Below are 17,970 nucleotides of genomic sequence, written 5' to 3'. Positions count from 1 at the left end.
TTCTTTTTCCTTGCTTTCTCTTCTTGGAGTCTGCTTCAGTAAAGCTGTCTAAGCCCAGTTCCTGTCCATCTTGTGAATTCCTGGTCAAGTCTGCCTTGTGTTTAAATATGGTTCTTCAGAAACAACTAACTCTTGAATGAGACTAGATTTCCCTGCACATGCTATGCACATTCACCAAAAAAAAAGGAAAAGAAAGAAAAAGAAAAGAAAAACAAATAGGGAAATACAATTATATTTAATGATTATTAAATTTCTATACCCTTCAATATCTATTTTTTCTTAAGAGAGCCAAGTAGGAAGCTAACGTTAAACTTATTCTTACCTAAAAATAGTAGTATGTTGTGTTCCTAAAAGTGGGCAAGTCAAGAAATTTTTGATAAAATTGATACTTACCCTGTCATGCAGAGAGAGAGAGAGAATTTTTTTATAAAATTGGTACTTACCCTGTCATGCAGAGAGAGAGAGAGAGAGGGAGAGGGAGAGAGAGAGAGAGAGAGAGAGAGAGAGAGAGAGAGAGAGAGAGAGAGAGAAACTAATACTTTTCTGTTTTAATCATTACATGGTATATTCTGAAAAAGCAAGGTACACTGTTGCTTAACTACTTTAATTATGACATTATTTGACCAAAAGAGAGAGAAACTTTGGGAAGTTGTAGTAAAATTGATATCAGGTCGAGTGTTTATATAAAGACACAAACTCTGACAAATTTGCTAAAATGACTTCTAAAACTGCCAAACCCAAATTTATTCTTAAATTTCATCTGCACTATAAATAAGTTCTTTCTAGTTAGCCCTCATTTTTAAACGTTAATTCATGTTCAGAACAAGTGTAAACATGTTTACCAACAAACCATTTCATATGAGTATGTATATTCACAAGTATTCGACTATTCTCTAATATATGCTATTTTACCTGTCTTTTTCCCTGTTAAAAGTCTGTTGTATTTGTGGTCTTTATTTGGGCCAGCACGAGCAAATTCAATCAGGTAGCTTCAGACAATGCCTATATCCATTAGTACTGTGTATTGTACTACTTAACTATTTGTTTAATTAGTGAAAGTTTGTTGTACTTATTACCTTTATATTTAAAAGAAATTAAATATGAATTAGTACTTATTGTTTTTCATTGGTTTAACTATAGATATTTCTTGCTACTACATCTGCTGATGGTAAATGCCGAGTTTTCTCCACTTTTATCAAGGGTGTGGACAAAAGGTTGGTATAAACATAGGAGATTTCGATGGAACATTCACAATGTCTTCAAATAGCTTACCTTTTGTTATTATGAACAGGGACAAGGGAGCAAGCTCTTCCCAGGATATGAAATTTGGAGAGGTTTGATATATTTAACAATCATTATCTTCAAATAGCTTATCTTAAGACGCTGCATGGATATGCATCGGACAGTTACACAACGCTATCCTGAATTATATAATGTTTTATTTAAGATGATTGTTGGTCACTTTTTAGACACATTCCACACTTTCTATGTGCTTCTTTGTTCACACTGCTTGTTTGCTATATTTGTTTATTTTCATTTACTACATCTGAGACAGCACTTCATTGTTAAAAGACCATAAAAATGTTAGCTTGTATAAAATAGTAAACAAGCTTATGCATACCTAGCTACTTTATGGAAAGTTGAAGAGTAAGCTATATTCCTTTATGAAATTTTAAGAATGTATGGTAGGTTGACGTCTTGGATTTTAAGAATAATATCTGTACATGCATGTATATATAAACTCCCTTTATTATCATATATATTCTAATGTCATGTCACCGTGTCCTAATGTATTGGACTTGTCGTTTCAGAGTTCATATCTGCGCATAACTGGTCTCATGTCCGTATCCATGCCTCTATGCATTAACAGATTGTTAAAGTAGTTTGCATTTTAGAGACCTTGATCAGCCTCTATGCTTGAGCACAGGAGGATCACTTTTATCTTTCTTCTAAGCCAGTAATTTTGTTTTAGAGTATGACTAGTCTACGTAATATTAGGCTAAACAAGCCGCTGATTCTTATTTTTCTTGATCTTCTGTGACTTGTTAAATGTCAAATAAAGCTCATATGTGACGGTTTCTATTGTCATATAGATTTTGAAGCAGTTAGATTATGTTGTATGAGTCATTTGGCGATCCTTATTTTCATGTGATTCAATAATCTTGAAATTTGGGTAGATGTCTACTATTTTATTTTAGGTCTAATTATCATCTTAATTCTTTAGCTAAGGTTTGGTTGTTTAATTTTCACTAAGAAGTGACAATGGTTTAATTTGCAGTAAGAAGTGACAATGGTTGTTTATTTTGCACTAAGAAGTGACAATCTTGTCAAGTAAGAGAAATCTGTACACAAGCTGTACTCCCCTCTATTTGTCATAGCCTCACTATGTTATAACGTTATTTTTCTTTTGCTTGCCTTTATTGTCATTCTATTATGACCTTGCTCAAGCTCCACAAATATGAATTAGTTTTATTGTGGTGAAGTAAGATCCTTCCAACAAACATTTTTTTTGGCAACTGCTTCTGTTCTTCATTCTTGACATTTCTTTGGTGAAGATAATTTCTGATTTGCTATTCTGTCTTAGATCATGGATGGGTCCTGTAGTCTCAGTTTGCCTTGCTTTCTTGACTACTTTATTTGCATCCTCAATAACATAATGAACTTTTTTATAATCCTCTTGAGTCACGTTGACATTAATAACTTGCTTTCGTAGGGGCCTCCTATGTTTGTCTTCTTGATGGAACTTACTCTTGGGAAGATCATCCCAAGTTTCATGATTTCAACTATAATGAACTAGATGTTCATTCCATAACCTCACTATATTGTTTTACAGCAAATTTGTCAACTTGATCTATCATTTACGTGGGCATTTGGTGTAAGATGGTCTCCTAGTGGCAATACCTTGGCTTACACAGGTTAGACTTCTTTCCGTGTTGTTAGTTTTCATGTGATATACAGGTAAATTGGACATAAAACATATTGGTTTTTAATTTTTTGGTTTCTGTTGAATTTAACTTTGAACGAGGACTCAAGTCCTAAGTTTATTACTATGACAAAGCAGCAACTTTGATATTGCTTTTGTTGAAGGAAGAACCTAGCAATCCCAAATGAAGTTGGATAACAATCATAAAGAATTCTTACATAAATCAAATAACATAAACGAGAATCTGAGTATAAATGAAACCAGACAGCTATTCAAATTATTACACTGAAATGTATCAGTTCAGCTTTCAAATTTGGCCTCAAAATTGTACAAAGTATAGGTTCAAGTGTTGAGGGTAGAATTTTTGGTAGGTTATTTGTATCCTTAGTCCATGTTTCCTTTGTTTCTACTCTGCACGAGTGATCCTGTTACCTTTTTCTTATGTAAATATGCATAGTATTGAAGTTGCAGTGTTGTTTTTCCATGTATCACAAGTTAATTAATTCCAGTCTAACTCATGGACTAGCATGGTCAATGAAAGTACAATAGAGCATTGAATTAAAGTAGGTACCTGGTTGCAATTTTGAGAAAACAGGCGGCCTGGGAGACCCAGCGAAGTAGGCTGTCCCAGTTAGGTGTTAAAATCCTTTATTAGCCAATTTCGCCTTTAAAAAAGTTACCTGTTTTGCTGCTGTCTCCACCCTCCGAACACCCAATTCGATCCACCGCCATCGTTTCTGTGCTGCCAATGTGACTCCAGCACACGAGAAAACAAGGAAAATGGGTTACAATTAGAGACTGTAACTCATTTATTAAATATAAGTTGTCTGCTTAACTCGCTTTTCTCTCGGCAAGGCAGACTTTCTGGTGCAAAGATAAGGCGGCAGAAGAGCAGCATAAGACAAGAGACTAGAGAGGTATTGATTAGACCTAGTTGTGGGAGATGGAAGAGCACATGGGGCATAGATGAGTTATAAGTTTTCCATTTTAATTAAAAGAGGTGAGCTTCCCAGAAGGCATGGCGCTCGGAAGCATACAAAGTCTTTTGTGGCACTGATTGATCGTCTTGACTAGATCACTATGCATTCCGTTTATATGATATACTTGACATCTTTCTATTGAGTATTGACTGGATGCTTAAAATAAAGGAACTTTGGCCACTTCCAAGAAAAGTTCTAAAGAGTACTGCATATGTTTTCTTGTTAATTTGATCTTAGAGGATTAAGTCATAGTTCTATATATGATAAAAAGATACCTTCTCCTGCACCAAACATAGCCTTGATGATCAATGCACTTACTACTTTCATTTGATATATAATTTAACATACCATTTATATACTGGTCAGGTCACAATTCCACCATATACTTTGTTGAAGATGTTCTTACTTCTCCTTGTGCACAGAGTGTCGCCTTCCGCGACCTGCCTCTTCGTGATGTGGGTCAGCATATTCTCTCTTCTTTACTTTGTTGTAACTTCATCATTTCTTTAGTTTAATCTAGAATGCCACCCTTATGATGCCATAGGTTCTATTTATTTCTGAAAGAATGGTTATTGGTGTGGGCTTTGACTGCAACCCCATGGTTTTCACTAAAGATGATAGCGGATTATGGTATGTTTTATGAGCTATGCATTCTTATCTTCATCTCAGTTCTTACTTCATATCAGTTTCACAACCAATGGGAGAAATTTGGACTGTGCTTCTTTGAAGCCTATCAGCGCCCAGTGCCCACCGAAACCATCCCTGATTAGTGAGCATGGACGACCTTGTATCATAATATACTATTTATTTCTTATAGATTCTACATAAATAATAAATAATGTCAATATTCATTGATTTGTTTTATTCTCTTACTCAATAGATTTGTTATGCAATGGAGTTTATTGTTCTAATTAGTTACTCGTTCATATAGGAGCTTTCTCAAATTCCTAGATGAGAGGAAAGTAACCCAATCGAGCTCAAAATATGGTTCACAGGTATGTTTGTTGTTTGAAATTATATTTTATCAAGCCATAAAATACAAGCCAAACGGGAGCTTATATCATTCTTTTGCTATCACTTGAATTCATAAATAATGAAGAATCTGTTCCTGTTTGTTGCCTCTTCTTTTTTTTTTCTTTTTATAAATGACTTCTGTTGTTTTCCAAGCCAAATGGCTGCTCTCATGGAGAGTGGAAAACTGTAGTATTTTTAGCTATGCAATTAAGTTCAATTTGGTCTCTTTGCATGTACTGTCACCTGAGTCTATGATGGAGAATTTAGCAGTTCAAATTGTAGCCTAGTTTTATATTGAAAAAGAATGTTAACTGCTTAATTGATGCTGTATCCATTCATGAAGTTCTATCATCTGGAGGTGGTTGGTGTTAGCGTTTTGCCAAAGGTTCCTTCTATGAAGAAAACATGATATCAGATCAAGCTTTGAATATATAACATAGATCCGTGTAACCATTGGCACGTGTTCTTGCTTTTAACCAACTGAGCATTTCTCAATATCGAGTCATTCCTGATGTTCGCTATATCCATTTCTTACCTTACATTCCATTGATTTACGAGGTAACATTACTAGTCATACTATCTTGTTTTGGCATTACAGTCTGCTATGTTCGACATTTTTGGTTGCATTGCCATTCTGTAAAAAGGACCCTTTTGTTAGAAAAGCATGCATGGATTAAATATATATATGGGCATATATTTCTATTTTTATAACCAAGAAAACAAAACTATTAGTGATATTATGAAATCAATAAAATTGGCTGCTGCTTTAGCGGTTGTATCTGGTGTTTTTTTGTAAGTTTCCCCTTGTTGTAAACTATCGTCGGCCAGATATCAAAAGAAGTGTTCTTATCCAAAAAATAATACTAAAAGGAGCCTTTCTCACAGTTTTCTGAAGCATTCGGGAAGCTTTATGGACAATCTAAATATGGAGTCAGCTCTGAAACACTTGACCATTCAAAGCCTCGTGGAGGGGCCCATGAGAACTGCATTACGTAAGTTCATTTACATTGCACACACAATCTCTCTCTCTCTCTCTTCCCCTCTCCCTCCCTTCGTACACAAACAGACACATATATATGGAGTAAAGCTCATGTAGACTTAAGTGGATAGAAACTTTTGTCCATCCATTTTTTTATCATTTAGATTTACATTGAGATTCTTATTAGCATGTGATACATATCAAGGCACACATTTCACAGATAGCCTTGAAGGTATCACATGCCAACACGAATCTCAAGGCAAATATAATTGATAAAAAGTTGGTGGATAGAGCCCTCAATCAACTTAAGTTTATTCTACATGGATTGTATGTATCTATATATATATAGAGCAATTCTTATGTCAACTTAAGTGGATGGCCAACCAAAATTTCTATCCACTCATGTTGCCTAGGAATCCTTGCATGATATGAAGAGTCTTTTTATATATATAAATGAGTGGATAGAAATTTTGGTGGACAAATGCTTGGTGTCCACTTAAGTTAACATAAGATCAACTATATATATATATATATAACTTAGGCTTAATCTAAGGAAGCATCTCTTGATGCATGAATTAGACTATTCTAATAAATGATCCGCTCTATTCATCATGATCTAAACGTCTCAAAACATTAATAAAATAAAAATCATAATGTTTCAATACTTCGCTCCATTCAACACGTTCGAAATGTCTCAAAACATCATTAAAGCGAAAATCATAATGTTTCAATACTTCTAACACAAAATGTTCATTGTCCATTTAGTTGTAATCTTGTAAAGCTGTAAAGTTTACAATTACTCGATGCATAAGTATAACCCAACATACCTAATTTTTTGTTATATACAATTCAAAACATATAAATTAAAATGAACGGAGTGGATCAAGTAAATTGATTGCATATAATGTGGTTTTGAAGGTGCTTTCTTAGATTGAATCTAAGGTGTCACTTTTAGGAACAATTTCATATATATATATATATATATATATATATATATATATATATATATATATATATATATATATATATATATATGAGAAATATGGGTATGCTTGGTACCAAGCACAAATTTTGTGCTTGGTAGTGATGTGTCACATCCTCATCCTATACCCATGTGAATTTGTTCCCACATTTGAATGAGTGGAGGGGGATTGACACCTCACTATCAAGCATAAATTTTTTGTGCTTGGTACCAAGCATACCCATATTTCTTCTCTCTCTTCTCTATATATATATATATATATATATATATATATATATATATATATAGAGAGAGAGAGAGAGAGAGAGTGTGTGTGTTAAGCTTTTGTAAACTTAAGTGGATTGGAGCTTGTTGTCCACCAACTTGTTTAACCTTTTATTTTGCTTTGATATTTGTGCTACCATGTGATTCAAATTAATGCACGTCTCAAAGGTAGTCTTGATTTGTAGCACGAATCTCAAAGAAAAATTAAATAATAACAAAGATGGTGGATACAAGCTCCTGTCCACTTAAGTTATTCTACCTTTACTACAGACACATGTATATAAGAAAAATGGATATGCTTCTTACCAAGCACAAACTTGGTGTTTGGTAGTGAGGTGACTCATTCTCTTCCACTCATTCAAATGATCCCCACTTGAAGATAACCACCCATTAATTATTCAACTCATGTGCATCCATGTGATTGTGGCCCCTCCCTTTAAGTAAATGAATGGGAATGAGCTACCTCTCTATCAAGCATCAAGTTTTTATTTGGTACCAAGCAGTATATCTCTATGTATATATACATATATGTATATATATGTATATATGTATGTTTATACACGCGCGCGCATGTACACACACATATATGGGAAGAAAAATGAGTATACTTATTACCAAGCACAACATTGTTGATTGGTAGTGATGCAGATGCTTCTCATCCATACATTTAAAGGTGCCCATTTAAAAATGGTCTCCACTTGATTACCCACCCATTAAATAAGTATACTACTAAGCACTAAATTTGGTGTTTGGTGTCAAGTATACTCATATAATTATCCTTGGTAGCTAGGACCTGGTTCTTGATAGTGATGTGATTTCTTCTTATCCACTCATTCAATTAGTGACTTATCAAGTGGAGACCATTTTCAATTGGGTTTGGAGACCACATCAGTATCAAACATCTATGTTGTCCTTGGTATCAAGGACACTCATTTCTCTCTCTCATGGACACTTCTCCATATGTGTGTGTGTATAAGGGAGGATATGGGTATCCTTAGTAGTGATGTGTCCATCTCTCATCCACTCATCTAAGATGCAGACCATTTTCAAGCACGATTATTAATTAAGTGGGAGGATCATTTTGAAGTAGGGACTATGTAGACGGATGATTGAGATGTGGTCACCTCAATACCGAGGACCAAGTTTGTTCCGAGTATCAGTAATACTCATTTCTCTCTCTATCACATGATTATCTATATGATAGCTCATTTTGCAAATTGAGCCACCATCTCATACTCATTATTTCCATACACATGTGCGCGCGCGCGCACACACACACATATATATATACATACATATACATACATATATACATACATATACATACACACACACACATATATACACATACAGACACAAACATTTACACACACACACACACACACACCACACATATATATATATATATATATATATATATATATATATATATATATATATATATATATTCACAGCACAACCACATATTGGTATACTTGGCACCAACCACCAAATTGTGATGCTCGGTAGTGATTTGGCTACTTCTCATTCACTCATTTAATGATGGGTTATCAAGTGGGCACTATTTTAAATGGCACCTTCAAGTTGTGTGGATGAGAAGCATCACCGTCACTAAAACCAAACCCCCCCCCCCCCCCCCCCCCCCCCCCCTTCCCCTCAACAATTCATGTGCTTGGTAGTAATATACTCATTTTCTCGCCTTCCCCCTCTCTCTATATATAAACTTATTCAATTTGTGATTGGTACGAGGTATACTCATTTCTCTCTCTACACACATGGTGTAATTAAGTTGTTGAACACACTTGTAAAAATACATGTTTGACCATCTATATTGTAAATCCAAATTGTTTATTGCTACCTACATGTCATCAAATCTATGTGGCTCAAAAATCATGTGGTCTAAACTTTTCTATCTACAATTTAAGCAACTCAAAATAACCGACATCTGAAACTGTTACAAACCGTTCATTTCTAAGTCATTAGATGTATAAACTAGAAATATTGAATCTATGTTATTGCTTAGCTACATAAAGCTTTGAATGCACAGATCACAATGAATGGTATAGATTATTAATATTGATGATCAAACATGTATTCTTATAGGTGTTTGTAACTAGCTTAATTACACCTTGTGTGTATTTTAACCGTGCCCACACGCACAGGCACATGAAGGCACATATATATGTAGCATGCACACACACATATAGAGAGAGGAAAATGAGTATTCTTGGTACCAAGGACCAACTTTAGTCCTGAGAACGGAGGTGACTCATTCTCATCCACTCATCAAAAGCGGGGGATTTTTCAAGTTATATTATTAATTAATGGGGTATATTTTCCTCACTAGCAAGGACTAAATTTGTCCTTGGTACCAAGGATACCCATTTTCCTCACACACACACACTCTCTTTCTTCGAGTATTTTGTGATTCTGTTTGTGGGAAATTTCAGTTGCATTGTACCTTTAAGCAAAGGAGGGGACATGAGCTTGAAGCGGTTTAGCACCTCAGGTTGGAAATTTCAAATTTCCTTTGTTTACTTAATATGACGAACAAAGTTGCTTATGCTATATTATATGTGACAGGTTTGGATGGTAAGGTGGTGACCTGGGAGTTGGGTAACTAAGTAGATGTGGTGATCATTTACAATGTTGGGGATCTCAAAGGTTCGCATATAAAAGCAGTATTATCCAACTATTACAATTTGAATTGTCTTCTTAGTACTAAATTCGACTCGGACGTCAATTATTACATTATATGGGGAACATTGAACATTATTTAACCTGTATTAATAAATTTCTGCCAAAATCTGTTATCCAATTTGTTAATCTCGGGAATATTATTACTTGAAACATAGAACATCATATGTTTTTCTTCAGCAATAAGTTTAGTTAATAGCTATAGTAGTATATCTGTCATTTATGGGATTAACATCATTTCACCCCTGATGCTTTGTGTTATATTCTGTATCTGTTGTCACATTGGCGCCGTTGTAATCTCCTGGTGATATTTCTTCTCTGTCACCTTCTCTCGTACAGCATCATACTGATATTAAACTGTTTATTTTTGTTGGGATGAATCCAGATGTGCAATTTATGTTTTCATCAGTCTCTCACCTCAAGTATGTTGTACAGTACCAATATTCTTTGTATGGTCTCTACCAGAGAAATTTAATAAACGGAAAAAACATCCAACAAGCCCAAAAGGGAGTGAAATTTGTGGACCATTGATTTCATTGATGGAGTTTGAAGTATATGTTTGTTAAGCACACGTATGTTCTCAAGTTGATCGGAAAGATCAGATGATGGCACCTAGCAACACCCAAAACTACCAAAATTTTACTGGCAGCCAGAAAGTAATGAAACTTTAAAGTAAAACATGATTAGAGAGCTCACAATACTTCGTCCTGTAAACTTTATTGATGATCAAGTAAATTTGTTAACTGTGAATCGGGTAATTATTTTACCTTTTTTCATTCTTCTACTAGCTCATAGACACATGCTAAGGACCTTACAACAATTGTTTTTTGGTTTGGATCTTAGGTGCATTTCCAACGGAACACAGTTCCCTGTTTAGGGCTGCATTCATCCCACTGTTGCTTGTGTGCAGCTCCACCTATGGGGTTTCAGAAAATATTTTTTTGTGTTTTTGTAGTTGCAGGAACACGGTTCACTAAAATGAAGTATACAATTTATTCAACACCAACAGCGTATTAGCATATACTTTCAGCATAAAAAACTAGAGTATAAAAAATTTAGTAACATGTAGATTTGGAATGGAGCTTCCTGACCTTGATTGCCATATCTTCCTTATCTCCTGGATTTCTCACCAAATGTCACTGATTCTCTGGCCCTCCTTGTCAAAGCGCCTACACATGGATTCCCATTTTTCAATTGGAGCATTGTATTTAATATTATGGATTATGGATACCCATCAATCCTCTGATTCCTTAAGCTGATGCCATGGTCTCCTAATTTTCCTAGATAAGTAATTAGAAATGAATATTATTTCCTTATAATTTTGAACGTCTAAATTTTTATCGTTCTATATCTTTCTTAGTTATGAAATGGTTTGACAATTATTCTTCTCTTAAATTAGCAACTTTGATCCAGAGTTAATGAAATTCTTGATGAGGTTTTTAGTAGTTTGCTGCTAGAATGGTAAGACCTTGGAGGTCGGCAAAGGTGAGGAGTGGCAGCAGTGAAGGCTGTCTATGTGGGACAATGGGGAGGGACTAGGGAGAAACAGTAGTTGAAAGAGGAATGGGGAGGCATGCGGAGGGCCATTTGCTTTATTAGATTCCATCCAATTGGGAGGGTGCAAATTGATGATTTGGTCTATTGCATTGTCTCTTTGGAGAACAAGTTTGAGAGAATCTTTCCAGTTACAATTCCTTAGAAATATAGGAGCTTCACTATATATTCCTTTGGCTAACAACTGCATTTGTTTGGATGGGAATCCCTAGGATATATGTCAACTTGTTTGAATATACAATAATAAAAAAATAGTACGCACATAAGCATTTATACTTGTATTTATGTAGCATCACATGCTATCACAATTACTTATGGGTCTATTCCTAAGTAGTTGTAGTTACTATAGTCCAAGAGCTCTCAGATCCTAAGGCATTGGACTTTTGGCTTTAGGAACAAAATAGAACAGTCTATACCTTCCAGGTGGGATACTGTGCAAATGCGAAATAAAAAAAAAGAAAGAAAATAATGTATGGTATTCACAATAAATGCCCTGGCGTCTACAAATCAGGACCTCAATTTTAAATGCATAAGATTGGATGATTTGGGGGATTAATAACCTTCGGATTGATCAGGAAATGCTATTTAGACAAGGAACCTAGGCTTGAAGTGCAGTAGATGAGGATTTATTTAAACCAGATCTAGAGAAACAATTTGGAATTTACATCTCCAGACTATTCTCTAAGCATATACATGCCTCTGGTATTCAAAGAGATCATAGGGCCCACTTAGCAGTTTAGCTTACATGGAAAGCTAGTAGAAGAAAGAGAGAGAAGAAATTGCTTCCTTACTCTCATTACCAGAGAAGAATCTGGAGTAGCAAGCGGAAGAAATTAGAGGCCTTTTAAACTTTTCTTCCTGCAAATTGATTCTTCTCTGTGCTAAGTTTTTGAAATAAAAAATGAAGATATGTTTCCATCATTTGATGTTCTTTTTTTTCTACAAGCCATGCAAATAGAAAGTTGATGTGACTGTAAAATTAGTTGGGGAAAAAACAGTAGGAGCAATTCTTCCATTGCACTACGTGTGCCTGTGGTTGAGTTAGTGTTGGTTTTTTCTTGGGGTTTTTTTTTTTGTTTTACTTTGAATTTGAATTTGTAATTATGTTATTCTTGTGATATGGAGTGAATGAGTGTTATGTTTGTGTGTGTATGGGTAAATTGCAGACATCCCCATCATTCATACCTTAAATAGCATGTATCACCCCTCAACTATTGCATATAACCACCTTTCACTTATGAATTGAGTAGTGTTGAGTATTTGTTGAGAATAAAGGTATAGATCAGAAGGGTTATCTGCAACTTCCATACACGTGCACACGTATATTTGTAAGTAACCTCGGCATCTTTCTCCATTAAAAATAAAGACAACTGTACACCTTATGAGAACTGAAAAGTAAAAGACTCATTTTAGTTGGTAATTTAAGTGAAAGTGAAACAACTCAATTTAGTACTGTCTGAGATACAAAGAAGCATGATACAGAAATCAATGTAATTAATTGCAAAGATATAACATACATTTTCCACAATTATTGACTATTCAGAATCAATCTTTAGGTTTAAATGAATGGAGAGACCAAAGAATACGTTCTGTATTATAGCCTAGCTGAAATTTCTACCCTTTCGTGCTGCAAATTTGTTGTCTTGAGATGCCTCCGAAGGATCTTTCCTGAAGGGGACCTTGGTATATACTCCACGAATAGCACTTTCCTAATTTTCTTGTATGGAGCCACCTAAGGAAAGATGAAATTTAGGTTATAAACATTTATATAACCACTGTATATAATTCTATTTTAAGTATAAAACCTAAATTTATTGTTTCAAGCAAGCATGCACTTGCCTCTTAACCAAAAGTTCGTAACCGAGAATTTCATGTGTTTTTGAAGCTCTATGTATTCGTTGACATGCTTCCTACTTAGGTCATAAATATCCAGCATCATATGTTTTATTTGTAGACTTTCAAACTATTTGTATTCATTAAACTAACCATTTTGGTTCCCATCTTTATGCACGTAAATACTGACATGTCTACCGCCTAGTGGTATCATTCTCTGCTTGTATATTGATAATAAAATTTTAGGATCTTTATCCGTAGACACTTTAGTACTATAAAAGTTGTAGTTTATCAATGTATTGTTTGATATATATTTGCGCGCTGCATATTATCATTTACTGAGATACCATTGATTTTGGACAGGTGGTAGTTGGTGAAAAATGGTGATAAAATACTTTCTGAAGGGGAATGAGCTTCAACTATTTAAAGGATAAGAAACTTCAAAAATCCAGGTCTACAAGGTCAGAAATCTCTCATGTTATAACACTTCAGTTTAAAGGATAATGTACTTGTATAATTGAGGGTGATATTCATCTGTTATTCGTTCTTCCTCCTTTCATTGTGTTGTAAGGTAGAACTAGTTGGCTTCTTGTTTTAGTTAATTCTCAGGGGATCTCAAAAATTCATATGGAATTATTACCTTATTCTCCATGAAAGAGATGATGTCTTCTTCTCTGATTTTGTTTCCGGGCTTTCTCACTACACAAGCCATGGGGATCTCTCCTGCCTCCTCATCTGGGTATCTATATTCATATTTTAAGTTGAGTGTCACTATTTGAGCATTTCAAAAAAAAAAAAAAAAGTAATCACTCACGACGTGACAGCAACATCACTGATGTCTGGATGAGTGGATAAAATCTCTTCTAGCTCAGCAGGTGCTACCTACAATTTTAGAGTAGACCAACATTTAGAATTGACTTGTTACACAGAGAATTGTGAAACGTGAAATCCCACATGAATGTATATTGTCACACTTTCACCTGATAAGCTTTGTACTTGATAAGTTCTTTTATCCTATCGACGACATATACAAGTCCTCGCAAGTCAATATAGCATAAATCACCAGTACGCAGCCACCCTTTTTCATCAATGGCTACTGATGTGGCCTCTGGGTTCTTCAAGTAACCTTGAATTTTTTGGACCAATATTAGTTGGTATATGTTGCAGTTGTATTCATGGTTTGAGTCAAATTTTCACATACATATACTTGCATTTATATGTGTTTAACTAATACCTTGCATGACTGGAGGGCCACGGACACGTAATTCTCCATATTTGTTTGGGGGAAGAGCTTTTCCGGTGCGAATGTCCACAATTTTGGCTTCGATTAGTGGAATCAACCTTCCAATAGAGAGATGATACTTACTTTTAATCCCGTCGCAGAGTGTTATGGGTCCGCTTGTTTCAGTTAGACCGTAACACTGTAACACAACATAGGGTCAGTACTGATATTTTTGATGAATATTTGATGCCAATTTCCAAGGAAATACAATCAGTAGAAACTCTGGTGATATAGGTAAGACTTGCATCTGATATACCTTTAATCTAAAGAAAGCAAGATAATCATCTTTTATACTGTATAATAACCCGGAAACATGAAGAATTAAATTTTGGTACTCATCTGCAATACTGCGATTACTTTTATTCATTAGTGTTCTTATGGTACTTCTAGGTGTGGATAGAGTTTACAAGAACTCAATTATTGTGATAGCGTCCACAGTATCGTAAATATCTTGTTTTGGCTTGCAAGTTTTGAACTTTATCAAAAACCCTTCTTGAAAAACTTCAGAAACATAAACATTTGTATGGCGAAAAATAGAACAGTTAGAATTGCTCTTTATTGCAATTTACTGGATCTGAATCCTGTAGTATGCCAACTAAGAGATACCCAGGCTAGTAAATTTCCATTGCCAGTGGCTGCTTTGCTAGAACTTGCAGCAGGCTTTGGTCCCAAATTTCAAGTCACTGCATGTGATCACTTAAATTTGCCTGGGTCGTTGGCTCATCATGTTTCAACCAACTTATTTATGATTCGGTTTTTGCCCCATTGTTGCCCTGTATGGTCTGGAGCTCTGTGGATCCACTTCCACACTAACAAATTCTGGTAAAATTTTGAATATAAAATAAGGGTGTTTTATTTTTGGGTGGGGAGTGGGGATGTATATAGGGAAAACAATGTCAATGCTCCAAAAGCAAAATCTTCACATGCTTCAGTCCCTTTGATTTTTTCCCATGTGGTTCAGCCCTTAAATTCGAGATCTATGTTCTGCACCCCTCTTTTAGCAATTATTGCATGCCAACTAAGCATAGACAAAGAATAAAAACCCCAAAATGCTCTTATCTCCTCTATTCTTTATGTTAAGTCTAAAAGCAAGTTGAATTAGACTTAATATGAACTGAATTAGAATTAACATGAACCGAATAAAATTAGACTTAACATGAACCGAATTAGACTTAACATGAAAGTTCATTTTATGTTAAGTTTAATTTGGTTCATGTTAAGTCTAATTTTATTTTTTTTAAGTCTAATTTAAATCATGCATGTCTAATTCAACTTGTTTCAAGTCTAATTTAATTCATATTAAGTCTAATTCAACTTGTTTTAAGTCTAATTTCATGTTAAGTCTAATTTAATTCATTTTAAGTTTAATCTTAATCCAATTTAGTTCATGTTAAGTCCAGTTTAGTTCATGTTAAGTCCAGTTTGATTCGTGTTATGTCCAGTTTAAATTATTTTAAGTCTAATTTAAATTGGTTTAAGTCTAATTTAAATCTTGTTAAGTCTAAATTAAATCATTTTAAGTCTAATTTAATTCATTTTAAGTCTAATTCAACTTGTTTTAAGTCTAATTTCATGTTAAGTCCAATTTAATTCATATTAAGTCTAATTTAATTCTTTTTAAGTCTAATTTAAATCATGCTATGTCTAATTTAATTTATTTTAAGTCTAAAAATAAGTTAAATTAGACTTATTTCATGTTAAGTCTATTTTCATGTTAAGTCCAAATTTACTTCATGTTTAGGCCAATTTGATTGTTGTTAAAAGAGGGGTGCAGAACATAGATCTCTAATTTAAGGGATGAATCACACGGGGAAAAGTCAAAGGGGCTGCAGCACATGAAGATTTTGCTTTAGGGGCCTTGACGTAATTTTCCCATGTATATAACTTTGGAACATCTTATTCTTTTATGATTTACTTGCTGAAATAGCTTGTAACAGTTCAACAACGACCCTCCGGTCCCTTAACTAGAGTATAGAAAATTGTCGGTTTGATAACCTTAAGACAAGTATTTATCAGATTTTATTATTGGATCAGCAAATTTGGTGTTATGGCTTCTCACTTTTTATGCCTCAGATCAGATATATGCGTAATCACCACATTATCACATGCATTTATGATGCCAGACCATCAGGTTTACTACTCTTACCAACTTCAGCAAGTACTGTGTGATCTGACCTTTTGAAAAGACCCGTGTTGTTGTGCTTTATGCGGTAGCCTTGACCATCTGGGTCACCGAGACCTTTCTTCTCTTTGTTTAGGTTAAGTATGTAAATGGGTATCAAAGTATATGCATGATGCATCCCTTTTGTATCTGCTGCCACTTACTTAGTATGGGATAGTGATAATCAATATTTGTGTAAGAGTCCAGTAGGTCCATGTGTGCACAGACTCGATGCAAATGTTGCGTTTCGTTTATTTGTTCATTATAAGCTTCCTTATCATGATTTGAGCTGGGCTACTATTATTAGTATCTAACATGAGAATGCTACAACCCAAACTGAAAGCTACGGGTATGAGAATTGGGAATTCAAACCGTTAGATGTGATCTATTATACATCAGCTATATCTAGACGTCAAAATTTTGAAGGATTTTGACATATTTTGCCCACGTGTCATATGTCATCCCAATCAACTATTCGGAATTTTTAAAAGTTGTCCAATATTTTACCCCTTGATCCGTGATCCAAAATATGTGTATCAGATCGCATTAAGGGTTTGGATTCACAATTTTCGCATATGATTTTTAATTTAGATGGTATTCGCATGTTAGATACTATTAGCAGTAGCCTTGCTCAAACTCCCCTTATTATTAATATATATCATTTGTACATTATTATTGCTCCCTCTATGTTTAAAGTAACGTGTAGCTGCTATTTGTTGCGCATCCTACTCGTGAAAACTAGCAACTATGCTATGTGAATTTTGTATTACGAATACATCAATCTCACATATTTACGCCGTTTTATTATTATTATTATTACTTTTTAAATTCTTTTATTGTTATAAAGATATACGTTATAAATTTGGTGTTATCTGAATTTGGTTAGTATTTATCATATATGATAGGTATGAACGTACGGTAGATTGTCATATTTCAGTTATTGAACGTATTCACTTACTGTCCACTCAGCTAAGCAGCCATGATCCCTAGCTTGGTGCTAGGTTTCAGGGGACTCATCAAAGCGAGTTATTAGACTGTTTAAAGCGTCTGAAAAGTGAAGAAATGTTTAAAACTCCCTAACTAGGCGCCAAAATCAAGCCTAACCTGAGTAAGGGTAATCTCGGGGAAACGCTCCACAAACTTCTCCATGTGCTCCCTCGCCAGCGGCGCCCCTGAACAAATCACCTCCTTCAAACTCCCCAGATCGTATCCCTTCACCACCTCCCCACTCCTAACCATCTGCACCACCATCGGCGGCACCGCCGCTCCTCCACCGCCATCAGCACATCCTCAAGGCTATA

General features: G+C 34.8%; 2 protein-coding genes across 2 annotated transcripts in view; one reads left to right on the top strand and one right to left on the bottom strand.

The window, feature by feature from the left end:
* LOC109848341 (actin-related protein 2/3 complex subunit 1A-like) overlaps positions 1-13,875 on the top strand; it is a 22,311-nt gene extending 8,436 nt beyond the window's left edge. Inside the window, exons 7-16 of the mRNA XM_020417791.1 lie at positions 1,141-1,214; positions 1,292-1,334; positions 2,834-2,915; positions 4,270-4,358; positions 4,448-4,533; positions 4,835-4,898; positions 5,803-5,909; positions 9,593-9,651; positions 9,726-9,806; positions 13,590-13,875. Coding sequence (XP_020273380.1) covers positions 1,141-1,214; positions 1,292-1,334; positions 2,834-2,915; positions 4,270-4,358; positions 4,448-4,533; positions 4,835-4,898; positions 5,803-5,909; positions 9,593-9,651; positions 9,726-9,766 — 645 coding nt within the window. The 3' untranslated portion in view covers positions 9,767-9,806; positions 13,590-13,875. The remainder of the gene's footprint in view (positions 1-1,140; positions 1,215-1,291; positions 1,335-2,833; positions 2,916-4,269; positions 4,359-4,447; positions 4,534-4,834; positions 4,899-5,802; positions 5,910-9,592; positions 9,652-9,725; positions 9,807-13,589) is intronic.
* LOC109848342 (putative 4-coumarate--CoA ligase-like 8) lies at positions 12,719-17,934 on the bottom strand. Its single transcript, XM_020417792.1, has 6 exons — positions 17,774-17,934; positions 14,461-14,647; positions 14,207-14,352; positions 14,041-14,108; positions 13,867-13,969; positions 12,719-13,125 (listed from the first exon to the last, which is right to left on the bottom strand). Exons 1-6 carry the CDS (start codon positions 17,918-17,920, stop codon positions 12,988-12,990), a joined length of 789 nt encoding a protein of 262 aa, XP_020273381.1. The 5' UTR covers positions 17,921-17,934; the 3' UTR covers positions 12,719-12,987.

Source organism: Asparagus officinalis, chromosome 7, assembly GCF_001876935.1.
Source record: "Asparagus officinalis chromosome 7, Aspof.V1, whole genome shotgun sequence".
NCBI lineage: Eukaryota > Viridiplantae > Streptophyta > Magnoliopsida > Asparagales > Asparagaceae > Asparagus > Asparagus officinalis.
This window is presented reverse-complemented; position numbering and strand designations above follow the sequence as displayed.

What these genes read in the sequence shown, in the direction of transcription:
- LOC109848342 (XM_020417792.1), bottom strand. Translation starts at nt 17,920, where the DNA reads ATGGTGGTGCAGATGGTTAGGAGTGGGGAGGTGGTGAAGGGATACGAT. An exon ending in CCGAGATTACCCTTACTCAG is followed by an intron (nt 14,648 to 17,773) that starts GTTAGGCTTGAT and finishes GTTGTGTTACAG; the next exon opens with TGTTACGGTCTAACTGAAAC. An exon ending in AGTGATGTTGCTGTCACGTC is followed by an intron (nt 13,970 to 14,040) that starts GTGAGTGATTAC and finishes ATATGAATATAG; the next exon opens with ATACCCAGATGAGGAGGCAG.